The sequence below is a fragment of the Tupaia chinensis genome, unplaced genomic scaffold (assembly GCF_000334495.1).
Source record: "Tupaia chinensis unplaced genomic scaffold, TupChi_1.0 Scaffold144326_1, whole genome shotgun sequence".
Taxonomy (NCBI): domain Eukaryota; kingdom Metazoa; phylum Chordata; class Mammalia; order Scandentia; family Tupaiidae; genus Tupaia; species Tupaia belangeri.
In genome coordinates, this window is record NW_006204184.1 from 844,559 (window position 1) to 860,511 (window position 15,953).

Genomic DNA, 15,953 nt, shown 5'->3' on the forward strand with positions numbered 1-15,953 from the left:
GCTCTGTAACAGGTGCCTGAGGGCCAGGGTGATGTCACAAAGGGTCACTGTGCTGGCCTGGAGGCCATTCAAGAGGATCTTCTGGCCAAGGTCATCGTTGGACCTTGCATCCAGGGATGGGGGCCCAAAAAGACATTCTAAGCTGAGCCTATTGGGATGCTCTGCTTCAGCCTTGGTGGGCCCATCAGAGGGGCACCTACCCCTGCAGGCCCTCTGGTGCCCATCAACTGCAAGGCCCAGCTGTTGGGAAGTCAAGCCCCAGCCCCAGCAGGGCCAGGTGTTTCCAGCCAGGCTCCTTGCCAGCCCCAGGATGACCAGCTGAGGTTTCTGTGCCACTGAGGCCGTTGAAAGGGAAACACAACCCCAGCTGTTGCCTCTCGTGGGCAAGGTGCTGCAGGTCACAGCTCGGGTCTGGCATGACCAGCTTCCGTCAGCATGATGGACAGGCCATTATAGGGGCATGGCTCCTCTCCCAGCCTCTGTGCTGCTGCCCCTGTAGGTGTGGCTGCATGAAGTGATGCCAGAACATGTGGATGAATGTCCAGCTAGTTGCCTGAAGCCACCAACCCAACTCTTTCCAGTTTCCAGAGTCCCTTGCTGGGAGGAGGATGCAGGTCACATGTCATGTGACAACGCCAGTTGAGTGAGTCTTCTTGTGTCTGAGGAGAGGTCTCTTGGTTGAATCTGCTGCTCAGTCACTGAATCTATGCCAAACATTGCCCAGGCTCCTGGGAGCTCTGAGGATGGCCAGGCTGTTGCCAGATCAAGATTGGACCACGCTATTGGTCCAGGTGAGGCCTAGCCCTGCTGCTGGCAGCTGGGGCTATACTGGTGGACAGTCACAGAGCAGCCTGGTCAACCTGTGATGGAAATATCACGAGTATGCTGAGTGGCCAAGCTGGAAGGTCAAGTGTTGCCCACGACTGATACGGGGTCTGCATCTTGGACGAGGAACGAGCTTGCTTCTCTGGCCTGTTCCCATCCAGCCTGCCCACTGGATCTGTTCACTTTAGGGTGGGCAGGAGTTTCAACTTTGTGTTAGTAATCGAAATTCTAGAAGAAAATGCCATCTCATTGAACTATTGAAACAATGAAAGGACCTATCAGACAAAAACTAATTCTCAGATATGTAAAAATTAAAAGCTTATACAACAAAAACGTAATTGACCGTTACAAAGAGCAAAGAATAAAATTGGAAAAGAGACTCTCACAATCAATATAGAAAGAACAGCTGTTTATAAAGTCAATATATCCAAAGGTAACTTGATAACTAGTCAAGGGAGATGAGTGTCCAGTTTGCATGCAAGAAAATGGAAAGAGTTGAGTCACAGCGTACGAGAGGATGAGACTGGTGGTCAGAAGGCCTAGGGTTTGTGCCCAGTTCTGCACTAACGGGTCACAGATGCCAACAGCAGGTGACCTTCACCGAGAGCGGGCCTCCGTGCCTGGCCAGCATGCCCAGCACTCTGCAGGCACACTGGCGGTCCTCCTGACAGCCCTCAGAGGTAGGTGACCGTTACAAAGAGCAAAGAATAAAATTGGAAAAGAGACTCTCACAATCAATATAGAAAGAACAGCTGTTTATAAAGTCAATATATCCAAAGGTAACTTGATAACTAGTCAAGGGAGATGAGTGTCCAGTTTGCATGCAAGAAAATGGAAAGAGTTGAGTCACAGCGTACGAGAGGATGAGACTGGTGGTCAGAAGGCCTAGGGTTTGTGCCCAGTTCTGCACTAACGGGTCACAGATGCCAACAGCAGGTGACCTTCACCGAGAGCGGGCCTCCGTGCCTGGCCAGCATGCCCAGCACTCTGCAGGCACACTGGCGGTCCTCCTGACAGCCCTCAGAGGTAGGTACTGCCATTGCCCCTGACTTGGAGAACCAGAAACGGAGGGCTGGCGAAGTACCATGTAGGCCTCGTGTGAGGAGAAGCTCCTGTTCCCAGGCAGGGGGGCATCACCTCCCTTGAGTCCTTGAGATGTTTCTCTCACTAGGCGGTGCTCTCTCGACGACTTTATTTCGAACAAAACAGTGCTGTTTGAGGACAAGATCCATTTTCCTGAAACGACCCTAATCAATGCTAGTTTTGAGTATGTACAGGGTCCCCAGGCTGGATTGGTTTAAGAAAAAAGGATGCAAAAGACACGTAGCCCAGATTTGATAACTAGTACTGGGAATACAACCTCACTGTGACACGTTTTAGATGCTTTAAAAGAGCCATGAAGAGAGCCATGGTGCATTTCATTTAGAAAAGCACCACCTTAAGTGGTTAGGTTGTAGATTTATGGGATAAATTAACAAACAAAAAACAAAGAAAAATCAAGAGACCAAAGAAGAAGTGTCCTAGTGTTGTGTGAATATCCTTTTATGGCTTGGGAGGAAATTTCTCACGAGAACCTCAAGGTGGGATTGTCACAGTGTGAACGAGTGACAGCTCAGGTGCACAGGAAAAGTCTGTGATGAGTCCAAGGTATGGTACTGAAGACAGTGAGGTCAAAACACAGTCAGGAGTTGGAGTAAGATGATGTCGTGAAAGAGAATAGTGAAAAGGGGCACTTCCCGAACAAATATATTATTCTATATGTGATTTATAATAGGTATGCATAAATAAATTAATAAATATTATAATACATTTGAGCATTCTATTTACAACTCTAAAATTTTATAAATTCAAGTAGGCCAAAAATCTCTGGGGCCATCCTGCCTTGGGAAGTCAGGGGGGCACAGTGCAGCTGTGTGCTGGCTTCCATGAGGCAGGGGCTCCCAGCAGCGGCCCTCCAGGCCCCCTCCCGGCCTCACCAGCTCTTTCCTCATTCTCTGATTCAAGGTGTGCGGGCTTAGGGACCTTGAGGCAACTTTCTGCTAGTGAAACTACAACTCGGTGAAGACGGGAGGGAAAAGCTGCTTTCGATGGGCAAAGAGAAACAGGTCCACTTAGAAATTGCTGGTGGCAGTAGAAATGGGTGTCACCTTGCGCACAACTGATGCTACCAAGCCCATGGTCTCCTGCCGCAGGCTCCCTACTCGAGGTGGGCAGGCTGGTGCTTCTGGAGCCCCGAGCGCCTCTTGAACATGCGGCCGCACTGGCTGCATTCACAGCACCGTGCCCCGCTGTGGGTGCGCCGGTGGCGGCTCAGACCCGAGCTGCGGTGGAAGGACTTGCCACATTTGTCACACTCGTAGGGCTTCAGACCACTGTGGATATGCCGGTGCTTGATGAGGTCGGAGGGCCCACGGAAGGCCCTGGCGCAGTCCCCGCACGCATAGGGCCGCTCACCACTGTGGATGCGTGCGTGCTCCAGCAGGCTGGAGCTCTGGCGGAAGGCCTTGCCACATTGGCCGCACGCATAGGGCTTCTCGCCAGTATGGATGCGCCGGTGCTTGGTGAGCTCAGAGCTTCGGCGGAAGAGCTTGCCGCAGTGCACGCACCCGAATGGCTTGGTGCCGCTGTGGATGCGCTGGTGCTCCGCCAGGCCGCTAACACCGCGGAATGACTTGCCGCAGTCATCGCAGTCGAAGGGCAGGTGGCCTGTGTGCACACGCTGGTGCTTAAACAGCTCCTGGCGGTCTAGGAAGTCCCTGCCACAGGGCTTGCAGGCCAAGGGCTTCTCTGGGGCATGCAGCTTCTGGTGCCGGAAGAGGTGGCTGCCTACCTTGAAGGCGCGCCCGCATTCCGCGCAGGCGAAGGGCTTCTCCCGGCTGTGCACACGCAGGTGCTGGCTGAGCCCCGCGTTCTTCTTGAACCTCTTCCCGCACTCCTTGCACTCGAACGGCTTCGCCTCCCGCTCCGTCTGCTCCCTCTTCAAAGGAGGCACTGCCGCATCTTCTGGGGTTCGGCTAGGGCCGGGCAGGGGCTCGGCTGCCATGTGGCTCTTCCGGTGCTCATTGAACTCTGCCACCCTCCTGAAGACCTCTCCGCAGTCGCTGCATCTCCAGCCCTTCTCCTGGTTGTGGACCCTCTGGTGCTGCACCAAGAGGACCTTAAGCCGGAAGGTGTCCCCACATACTTTACATGCGAAGTGATGCTCTATGGGCAGATCCTGTGGGCTCCCTCCCCTCCCCTTTGAGTCCCCATTCTGCTTGACCTGAGGGCGAGGGTCCCCCATCCTTGGGGAGCTCTTGGACATCATCTCCTGTGGCTGGGCGTCTTCCCCCATCACGTGCTGGGTCACAGGGGTGCTTTCTGAAACGACAAACAGGACAGGCTGCAGCCTCCAGAGGAGAGCAGAGGGAGGTGCTCTCCCTTGTCAAGAGAGTCCTTGTGCTCCTGACATTTCTGCTGTGCACTGGGCTGGGGCCACAAGAGGGCAGGGACCCAGGGCCCTGAGGCTGAATAGCCCTAGCAAAGTGGGCCTGGGGGGGGGTCCTCTCTGTGATGGGATAGCAGCCATACCCCTAAAGGCCCAGTTGGGCTCCCAACCCTAACCTGGGCCCTGCCACAGCTCTGCTGGACACCCCCCAGGCACCTCACATGGTCCAAGTTCCTTTTTCACTCACCAGAGGGCTTAGCTGGGTCTGTCTTGAGGGATGGGTCTGGTGTCAGCAGTGCTTGGCCCTGTGCTAGGCGAGAGATCATGGCAAGGCTTGAAACAGGAACTCCTGCACTTATGGAAAAAAAGATGGGTTATGGCAGCAGCCAGGGATGATGGCAGCAAGGTGGAAGCCCAGGTGAGACCTTTGAAGGGGAACCCATTTTGGTCCCCAAGACCAGGCTGACTGTGACCTGGGCAAGTTGTTCACTCAGCTCACATGCATTTCCCAAGGACTGGCTCCTTTCAGGAGCTGGGGGAGAGCAGGTCCCGGGCCCAGTGTATGTGGGGGGTTCCAGGTGGTGTCTCCAGGACCTGTGCCTGCCTCACCTCTTTCTCTGTGCCCACATGCTGAGTGGCATGCTTGTTCCAGGTCTGGGACTTCCTCTACTGCCCGCATCTCTTCACCTACCCTTCCACATAGACCCCTGATGGGTAACTCTCTCTGACATCACACTTGAGTCAAGTGGCCATGACATGTGTAAGATCCGTGCATACAAAAAAGTACTCCAAATTACAGTGGCAAGTGTGTTCCTGTTTCCCTCCCGATAAAAGACTGAGGAGGTCTTTTATACCACAAGGAGTTGAGGGAGCCCATGCTACTCTAAACAAGCTACCTAGTGTGGCAGGCACTTTGTGCGTCTCCTCAGCCCAGGCTGTGGGAGAGAAGATAGCACATCTGGGGAAGGGCTGGGGCATCCTTACCGATAGAGGCAGGCTCTTGTCTCAACTGCTCCCTTTTGGTGAGGCAGCACGCCACATCTTCAGATGGCACAACCTGAAAGAATTCCCAGGGATGATCGGTCTCTCTGCCTGTTCCAGAATGAGGTCAAGGCAGCACCAGTAATGCCAGGGGCAAGAGTGAGGGCCAGAGTGGGTGTGTGTTAATGCGGCGATCTAACCACAGGCCTGAGACGTCCTGGAGGGAGAAGCAGAGCACAGGCCAGGGGACCTCAGTTCAGTCCCTTTCCCAGATGGTGGCTCAGATCCCCTGCCTGTCTGACAGGCATGGTAAGTCCAGCAGGTACCTGTCCTTTGGCGGACTCCAGAGACAAGCGGAGGGCAGCAGCTAGGGTCGTGCCTCATCGTGTGTATCACGCTGAGCCAGAGGCTGAGGCTCAACTCAAGGGGCAGTGGCAGAGTTCCAAGCAGGGCAGCAGGCAGTGTGGCTCACCTGGCCCTCTGGCGTCTCAGGAGCGCCTGCCAAAACCTGGTTTTCTGGGGCTCTGTCCTGGGGAAGGACAAGACCTTGGGGAACAGGTGGAGCTAAGGATAGTGATAAAAAAAAAAAAACATGAGTGAGGACAAGAGTGTTGTCTTTGGGTCTCCTGAGATAATCCTGGATATTTCCTTTTCTGCAGCTTGAAGCCTTGGCTCCATTCTGGCTCAGTGACAAGCCAGAGCCTAGGGATGGGATGCCTGAGAACACACACTCCAAACAGTGAGGAAAAGGGACTGGCAGAGTTAGCGAAGGTGGGCCAGTGAGAGCCAAGGCAAGACAAACACAGGTCAGGCCAGGCATAACCAGAAGACAGATACGAGACTGAGAGCCAATGGTGGGTGGCTGACTCTCACACACCGGCTGCCTGTAGGCCTTTGTACAGCCAGTCTCAGAGGGTCAAGGCTTGGGCTACACAAGAATGAAGCACCCCAAAGGGACTATCAGAAAAAAACAGCTAGGACATGAGAGATCCCTCCCAATGGTGGAGAGGCACTAAAACCTGGCTCCAGCTGCTGCAGGGAAGAGAGGCAACAGAAAAACACCGCCCTGGAACAGTGGCCAGGTAAGGGCAGGGCGGGGGCACACACGATGGAAAGGTGAACAAAGTGGCTGGGAAGATGAGCCTCAAGGGACAGGTCTTTAGACACCTAGTGGCTTAAACAGAAGAGCTGAATAATATGCACAAGTTACCTTTTTCTTCCAAACTGCAAGATACGGGAAATGATCTAAGAACCTACTCCTCGTGGCTGTGTGTGGGCCTCCCATTCTCGTGAGCTCAGAGGAACGGCTACACTGTTCCTGTTGGGACACCAGTTTGATTGTACCCCACTCATAAGTGAATGAAAAGGAAGCATCTTGCACCAGATCCAGGACTACAAACCCAGATATTTAGAGACTTTAGCATAAAATTCAAGATGTTCTGTTGAAAAGGGCAGTGAAAACGTCCACTTACAGCCACAACAGAGTAACAAGGATTTCAAATCCTGCTATAAAGAAACAGAAAACCCAAGAAAAGACATAAAGAAGAGTTTTTAGACAATGAACAGCAAACACGTGGGATCACAATGCTTGAGAAAAGGGGCCGAAATGAGGTGAGCCCTGCCATCACCCCGGCTCTCCACCTGGGACAACCTCGCTAGAGAGCATATAGGGGAGGGGAAATCACACAGGGTTTAGTGGCTTCACAAGTTGAGGGGACACAGAGCAGCACTTAGGGTGCTGAGGCAGCTGCAAGTTGCACTGCAGGGTTCCCCAAAGCAGGGAGCAATAGAGGAGAGAGCACTTCAGTGAACCTGGACAAGGCTCCGCTGAGTCCCTGCTGACCACTCAGCCACGCACACATAGAGTGGAACTCCAAAAGGCCGAGGAGAGATGATTGGTAAGACACCGGGAGCCAAATGACTCCAGGACACATGAAAGTAGGGAGCTGATCACAGTCTGACCAGCATAGAGAGCCCTCTGGGATCACTTGCGACCCTTAGCAGGGAATCCAGAAGGGGTCTTGCCTTAGCAGTAGGGCTGACCTGTCCCCAGAGCCAAAGCCACATGAGATCCATTCTCAAAATGTTTACAAATAGGACTCAAGGGACAGAACTGATCCACAAATAACAACCTGCCAGACTTTGGACCCTCAACAACATAACCTTGACAGTGTTCAACAGCCAGTCAAATACTACTGAAATGCCAGCAAGCACAAGAATGTGACCTAGGCAAGCAGGACAACCAGTCAAGAGAGACACGCAGAAATGACTGATAGAACTTACAGATGGGGACAACAGCCACTTAAACTATGTATAAGTACTGAAAGAAAACAAGAGCATAGTAAGAGGAATAGAAGATAGAATAAGGACAAGTGGAACTTCTAGAGGTGAGAGCTGTGATGTGTAAAGCACCAGCAGATAGGAGAGCAACAACAATTCAGAAACTGCAAAATATAACCAAAAACTGAGTGAATTTCAAGACACAACAATGGAATCTTGTAAATGAACCAGAGAGAAAAACAGCTTTTATAGTTTCTCAGTGACAAGAAATATAGTTGAAGAAACAATGGCTGTAAATGTCTCCAGATTTGGAGAAAACCATCAACTCACAGATCCGAGTAGCCCAATAAACCCATAGCAAGGCATAGAAAGCTGTGCCAGAGTCAAATTGCTGAAAACCTTGATAAGGAGAAAAGCTTAAAGTAGCCAGAGGAGAGGAATGATGCTGTGCACACAGGAGCAAAGATAAGAATAGTTGCTGACTCCTTATCAGAAAACAGGAAAGCCAGAAAACAACCGACTGACATTTTTAAAGTGCTAAAAGCAAAAGCAAAACAAAACACTGTCAACCTAGAATTCTATCAGAAAAATACTCTTCAAACATAAAGGCAAAATATGGGACCAGCAGTGGGCACAATGGCTATGTTGCTGGACTCCCATGTAGTCGACTGCAGTTCAAGTCCTGGGACCGGTGGATTAAACTCACACCGGGCACGTGTGCGTGCATGCCCAAGATCCCAAGAGGAGAAGGGATTGTGGCATGGCCATCCTCCCGGGGGGTTATTTTTTCACTTTCTCTCTGTTTCTCTGTCTTTCTGGCAAGCGCACATGCCCTATAGCAAAAACCCTCCAAAATAAATAAATAAATAGATAGATAGATAGATAGATAGATAGATAAATAAAGGCAAAATAAAACTTTATCAGACAAAAGCTGAAAGAATCTGTCACCATCAGATCTGCACTAGAAGAAATACTAAAGGGGGGCTGGCCCTGTAGTGCATAGGGAGCTGGATCCTGCATGACCCAATACGTTCAAATCCTGGCCCCTGTGGCTTGAAAAACATGTCAGGCACACGTGTATGCTCAAGACTCTGACGGTGGAGGGATTGTGGAATGACCATGCCCCAAATGGGGGTGGCATTTTCTCCCTCTCTGTCTTTAATGAGCACACATGCCCTCTGACAATCAACAAGAATTTCATTACAACAAAAAAAGAGAGAGATGGTGCAGGAGATTTTTCAGGTGGAAGGCAAATGAAATTAAAGACTTGGATCTACACGAAGGCAAGAAGACTAGCAGGAATAAAAAATCTAAGGTATAAAACACCTTTACTCCCCTCATGTTTTTTAGACAGATTTTTGCTGTAGGATGTGTGTACTTGCTGGAGAGACAGAGAGAGAATGAAGGGGAGAAATTACCCCCCACCCCCACCCCCCGGAGGATGGCCACGTCACAATCCCATCTCCTCCATTCTCTTCTCAGGAGTTTGGGCATGCACACAGTAGTGCACAGTATGAGTTTCAGGACACCGGGTCCAGGACTGAAACCATGGTTGGCCATGTGGGAGTCTAGTATCTTAACCACTAAGCTGCCTGCTGCTCCCCACCCCCTGTGCTTTGGTAGGCCCTTCAAGTCTCTGATGCATGTTTTTTTTTGTTGTTGTTTTCTTTTTGTTTGCTACAGGGTGCATGCATTCACTGCAGAGAGGCAGAGAGAGAGAGAGAGCGAGAAAGCATCCCATGGGGGATGGCCATGCCACAGTTACAATCTTTTCTCCTCCAATCCCACCTCTTATCAGGATTTTGGGCATGCACACACACATGCCCAGCAAGTTTATTAAACCACTGAGTCTGGGACACAAACTGCGCAGTCAGCCATGTGGGACCCAGCCACCTTGACCTCTGCGCCATCTGCTGGCCCTCTGTGATGCAAGTTAATAAGCCAAAAAATAATTCAAAACGACAAAGGTTTTGTTTGTTTGTTTGTTTTAAAAAAAAGGCAAAAACAACAGGTAGAACAAATAGGAAGAAATAGCAAGATGACAAACATAAGCCCAGTCACATAGATGATTAAGTTAAATGAACTAAACAATCTAATCAAAAGTCGTAGCTTGGGGAACCAGCAGTTAGCATAATGGCTATGTCGCTGGACTCCCACATAGTCGACCGTGGTTCGTGTCCTGGACCCGGTGGCTTAAAACTCACGCCGGGCGCGTGTGCGTGCGTGCCCAAGATCCCGAGAGGAGAATGGAGGAGAAGGGATTGCAGCGTGACCATCCCCCCCGGGGGGTGATTTCTCGCTTTCTGTCTCTATGTCTCTCTCTGTCTGTCTGGCGAGCGCACGCGCCCTACAGTGAAAATCTCTCCAAAAAAAAAAAAGTCGTAGCTTTTCAGGATGTATTAAAAAAACAAAACAAAACAAAACAAAAAAACAAGACACAACTATATGCTATGTACTAGAAAGTGTAAAGATACAGGTTGGTTAAAAGTACAGGATGGGGACCAGCAGGTGATGTGGTAGTTAAGGCACTGGACACTCTCACATGGCTGACTGCGGTTCGAGTCCTGGACCTGGCAGCTTTCTTTCTTTCTCTCTCTCTCTCTCTCTGTCTTCTCTGGTCAAATTAAAAAAATAAATGAACCAATGAATAAAACAAATAATTTTTAAAAAAGTACAAGGATGGAAAACAATATACTACAGTTGGCAGGGAGATAGCCCCAATGTCAGAAAAACAAGGGGAGAGGGTGAATAGCAACTGTGGTTCAGAGCTCTAGAACTACCACTGAAGAGTCCTAGAACTCTGAGCAGGAGGAAACCCGGTAAGTTCAAATGCAGACTCAACAGGTGGCCAACATAGGATGTCGTGCAGTGGATTACAGATTGGGAATCAGGCCCAGCAAAATGAACTGCAGTGCTGACACTCCACGTGACTGACAGGGCCTTGATCTCCAGGTCGGCCTATTGGTGTGTGTGTGGGTGCCCAAGATCCTGAGGAACTGAAGACAGGGAGTCACAGCATGCTGAGAGACCTTGCTGAGGGTGATTATCTCTCATTCACTTTCACTCCTGTGTGCACGTGTGCACACCCTCTCATGAGTAAAACAAATAAACTTAAAACACTCCTGTTAATCCTTCATAGAAGAAACTGGTAGGCAGGATAACTCCTGATCGAAAACCCAAAGACAGAAGGGAAGGGAGGGAACCAGCAGTTGGCGTAATGGCTATGTCGCTGGATTCCCACGTAGTCGACCGCGGTTCGTGTCCCAGACCCGGTGGCTTAAAACTCACGCCGGGCACGTGTGCGTGCGTGCCCAAGATCCCGAGAGGAGAATGGAGGAGAAGGGATTGCGGCGTGACCATCCCCCCTGGGGGGTGATTTCTCGCTTTCTGTCTCTATGTCTCTCTCTGTCTGTCGGGCGAGTGCACGCGCCCTACAGTGAAAATCTCTCCAAAAAAAAAAAAAAGAAGGGAAGGGAGAAGATGGTGCAGTACATATCTGCACTTTAGGAGACAGAGCAGAAAGTGACTTGTAGCTGGGACAAGCACAGTTGCACTTCAGCGTGAGACCATGCAGGGTGGGGGCAAGGTCTAGGAAGGTCTGCTTTCTGCTTCCGTAGTGTGCAGATTTTTTGTCACCAAGCTGAACTTCATTATTATCGCAAGAGAGCAACAATTTAAAAAGATGGTACTGAAGTCTGGATAAGAAAGACATTCAGCACTCAGAGGGACAAGGGCTGAGGCCAAGGAAGCCGTGGGAGCAGCCCCTGGGGTTGGCGCAGATGATCCATACCCTGAGACGCCCATAGGGCACAGGGGAGTAGGCCGGCTGGGACCTGTGGGCAGTTCCCCAAGGGCAAGGACAGAAAGCCTAGGGACAGAACCATGGGGCTGGACTTCTTGGGATCTGCCCCCCCAGCTATCAGTGCTGCGGATGGGTATAGGCGGAAGGCCTCGTTTAACCCCAAAGTCCCCAGCAGCCCACTTACCGCTTTGGCTGGCTGCCTGGCACAGGACGTCCCCTGGGTGAGTCAATCCCTAGGTACTCAGGAGCCACATTCTCTGTGTCCTAGCTTCACCTAGGCGGGGCCTCTCTGCTCAGTGGATGCTTCCCACGTACTTTCAAGGTCTGCTTTGACTATGGCTTCAAGCACAAAATGAACTGGCCACAAAATGAATTCCTTATACTACTCCATTTTAAAAATTCACTTCCACTTGACACTGCGGCTGAGTGGCATGGAAAGGGACATCATATCCAAACCTTCTGAGAAAGATGACCTGTCTGAGACCTCTTCTCGCAGCTATCAGGCCAGAGACCGAAGACATTTGCAGCCCCCTACAAATCACTGGGCAGCCCCCTGCTCCCATGTCCTGCCCCCACACCTCATCAATATAGACACAATGGCCTTTGTTCAGTCCCAGGCAGTCCCAGCATGGCCTCCAAGGCCTCTGAGCCTGCTGAGGATACCATCAACCAGCACATCATAGGCGGCTCCTTTTAAGAATTTAGGTCTTGACTGCAGTGTTACCTCTTCCAGGTGTCTTCACTCTCCAGCCCCATCACGGTCTCCATGAAACACTTTTGCCAATTAAAAACTATCCTCTGGGGGCTAGCAGGTGACACAGTGGTTAAGCTGCTGGACTCCCACATGGCTGACCATGGTTCAAGTCCTGGACCTGGTGGCTTGAAAACCATGATGGATATGTGTGCATGTATGCCCCAAATCCCAGGAGAATAGAGAAGAAGGGATTACAGCATGGCCATCCCCCTGCATAGGAGGGGGGGAGGTTATTTCTCACTTTCCTTTTCCCTGTCTCTCTCTGACAAGCACATAGGCCCTATAGCAAAAAATCTTAAAAACAAACAAACAAAAAGCTATCCTATGAAACTGCTTGTTCTTACCTGACTTTCTCTTTACGCTCACACCCAAGTCCCTGGTGTCTGCAGCAGTTCCTGGCATCGAATGGGCACATGATGTGAGGTGACTGAATCAATATGTGTTGGGGGGGGGCAAATCCCATCCACAGACACTCACTACATGGTTGGGCGGTGTGTCTCCCCTCGCATGATTTAAATGGATCATAGTAGCCATCTTACAGAGAAGGAAACCGTACATCTAAAATGTTGAGCATCTTGCTCAAGGTCTAGCACCCGAGCTCTGAGACTTTTCCGACTATACCAGAGAAGAGAGAAAGGGCCTGCAACGCTGTTCTGCCCGGCTGTGTCTGGAAGGCGGCTGAAGTGAGCATCATGTAAGCCTGGTGGTATATGTGGGTGCTTGGAGGTCACCTTTACCCCATCCCATCACCATGCCATTGCTGACCTCTGCACTGTACATAAGCACATCGTCCCCTCTCCCTCAATCTCTCTCTCCGAGTTCTTCCCAGATGGCCACATTTAATCGAGCAAATCCTCCTGAAGTATTTCATTTACTTGAGCAAATCCCACCAAAGTGTTTTTACTAAATAGGCATGATTAACTGTAGAAATCCCAGAGCTACAACCCCCAAATGAATAGTTAATTATCTTTTCCTGTGTAGTCATCAAGTGGCCCTTGTCCTAGCTTACCCAGGGGACTTAGCCTGAGAGTGCAGCAGCCCTCAGTGGCTATGTAATCACCGCCCACAGTGACAGAGACTGAGGGCACAGTGAGATCACGCACAAGGTGCTCATAGAAGTGGGAGGAAGAGACCAGGCTCTGCTTTAATGAAAGGAAGCTAAATTAACATAATTGGCCAAGTATATCAGGTAAAAATGCTTCAGGAGAAAAGAAGGAAGATCATTAAAAAGAAGATAATATACATGAATCTCCAGCCCTGGAAAACAGGTGGCGCAACTGTTCTACTCTAAAATGGTGGAATCCTTCTGGAAGAGAAGCTGATGCGGAGGCAAAAATGACACAGGCAGTGTCCACTGCCTTCCAAAAGTGGATCTTGGGGATCAAGATCAAAGTAATTCCAGGTCGAAAGTGAAAACCATCGAAGGCACCTAATGGACACAGAGGGTAATGCTGACCTTGAACGTGAGGCACTTTCATTCGTGGTGGGAAACCACACCTCGAAGCTTGTAAGGTGCGCTCCCATGTGCAACTGGAAAATGGGAGCTTGTGAAAGTATTATGGGTAAATCAAGCTCTCCTTCTCTAAGTGGGATCTGAAGCTAAAGACCACGAACTCCAGAGAGCAAAGGCCCATCGAGGTCGATGGCAGGTCCACACCGGACCTAGCTGAGTGTCGAGTTCACTGCAGCTGCTTAGCAACATCTGCTGCCAGAATGCATGGAAAGTCATGATGCCAGTGCGAACCCACTGCCTGACAAATGGAAAAAATGGCAGCTCACGAGGCAAGTAAACCCTTGCTACTTCGTGCTTTAGGGCACAGCGTACAGTGCTTTTCTTAAGTTCTTTAAATTTTGCTATAGTGCATGTACGCTTGCCAGAGACAGAAACAGAGAGAGAATGAGAGTGCACCCCTCCCCCAGGGGATATAGCCACATCACGATCCCCTCTTCTCCCGAGACTCTGAGTGGACACACACATGCACAGACCTAGCATGTTCCACCAAGCACCAGGTCCACAACTTGAACTGCACAGTTGGCCAGGTAGGATCCAGCCACCCTAACCACCATACCATCACTGGCCCAGTCACAATGTAAATTTAAACAAACTGATTTAAACAAAATTTAGCACATGGTATCGAACACATTAAGAGACCCCAAATAATCATTTCACTTTGACCAGAAAGAACAGAAATTAAGAGCTGAAGTCAACATAGGCAAAACCCAACCCCCGTCACAAAAAAGTGATGAATAAATAGGTGACTGCTGGTCACCTTTGGCCTTAGGAGGCCCCTGAGGATATGTGGCTACTGGTAAAGGTGACTTTTGAGCCAAAAAGATCAGTGGGGAAGTGATAACCTCACACAGATAGCCAAGCACCTCCTCAGTCAGGTGCCAACATTCCCTGGGCAGAGGGGGCAGGGGAGAGGCAGCAAGGCCACCTAGATTTTACTCATCTGGCAGCTTCCAGAAGCTTCCAAGTTGACAAAAACAACTGAACTCCCTCAGACATCTAAGTTATGTGTAGCAGAGCGTCTTCAGGCTCTGAAACCTGAGTTTATCTAGATGCCAACAGGTGGCCTGTGCTATTTTGTTCAGGTCTGGGCCAGAGCGAAAATGTCCTGAAGGGTGTCTTTATAGGTAACTATAAACTATAGCTACTGACATGGGTGCTTTCAGCCCCCTCTCCCGTCAATGCTCACTCAGATCCCAAGTCTCCCTACAGGGTATCTCTTCTTTTCCGAGTTTTGTCGTTTCGATTAAGAGAACTGTCTCTGGGTAGAGCTGGCTCAGGAGCATTGGCGTATGTGAACACAGAAATGATCTGGGATGGAAACCATACTCCCCCATCTTTGTCTCCACCCAGAGGGTCTCCAATGCCACAGCCAGCTTTAAGGCCAGTGGGCAAGGTCTGCAGATACCGGGACTTACCCCGAGACTCCCAAGGATGACTCATTGTGTCTCTGCAATTCTGAGCAACAGGTCCAGCAGCTAAGGTCTCACCTGTTGGATTGAAATAAGTCCGGTAAACAGAATAGGCTCATGTGCGCCTTCTAGGAACCTGTCCCTCTGTGCAGCGAGTGCTTGGCTGGAGAGCAGGCTGCGACATTGAGCATACACTGCAAGGTCCCAGTGCCACTGCCAAACCAAAAGCCCGGGCTGCAGCCACTGCTGGCCTTCGAGGTTCCCGACCTGCTGGTTCGAGCTCCCCGACCTACTGGGTCAGGTGAGCTCTCATCGGGGTCCACCCTGGACTGGGGCAGCAGGCTGCTACTCGAGGAGGCAGAACCCTAAAGGGCCAAAAGAGAGGGAGTCTCACTGGGTATTTGTGTCTGTGTGTGTCTTTTTCTGTGTGCGTGGGTGAGAAGGCATCTGTTTCCTCTCTCACTTTGCCTGGGCACCTGTCTCTCTCTGTTCTATAAAAAGCCAGAAGGTAGACCAGAAGGGGCTGTGTAGTGTTTGTTGTACTTCAATGAGGAAAGGTTTATGTTCCCATTTCCCAAGAAGGCGCATTGTACTGAAAATCAACATAAGCTGTAAGTGTAGCTTTGTTGAGGCTACAGCGCCTGGACAGAAAAGGCCCTACATTGACAATGGGGTAGGGTGCCATGCGAGCCCTGAGGGACCCAGCAGATTACGATGAGGGCTGGAGCACTGGGTTAGAAACCTGGTTTGGAACTCATTAAGAACTCAAGTGGCAGAGGAGCAGCTCTGGGTGGAGCCAAGGGGTCTGCATTCTCAACGGGCAGCCCAGGAGGCTCTAACACAGAGCTGCCGAGGCCAGTGGAGAGTCTGCAGGTTTCTGATTCCACTCTCTCTGGTCAGGATTCCAGCTCAGGAGCCTTCTGACAGGGAAGCCCACGCACTGGGTTGGTGTTGATGGTCAA

General features: G+C 50.6%; 1 protein-coding gene across 4 annotated transcripts; it reads right to left on the bottom strand.

Moving 5' to 3' along the window:
• Window positions 1-1,519: 1,519 nt before the first annotated feature.
• ZNF275 (zinc finger protein 275) lies at window positions 1,520-15,142 on the bottom strand. 4 transcript variants are annotated; one of them, XM_006166692.3, is made up of 5 exons: window positions 14,998-15,142; window positions 5,706-5,797; window positions 5,237-5,309; window positions 4,500-4,562; window positions 1,520-4,185 (listed from the first exon to the last, which is right to left on the bottom strand). In XM_006166692.3, exons 1-5 carry the CDS (start codon window positions 15,020-15,022, stop codon window positions 3,023-3,025), a joined length of 1,416 nt encoding a protein of 471 aa, XP_006166754.2. In that variant the 5' UTR covers window positions 15,023-15,142; the 3' UTR covers window positions 1,520-3,022. The 4 variants fall into 4 exon arrangements, with proteins under 4 accessions (XP_006166754.2, XP_014438961.1, XP_006166752.1 ...); XM_014583475.2 differs by having other exon boundaries at window positions 4,500-4,601; XM_006166690.3 differs by lacking the exon at window positions 5,706-5,797 and having other exon boundaries at window positions 4,500-4,606.
• Window positions 15,143-15,953: the final 811 nt, after the last annotated feature.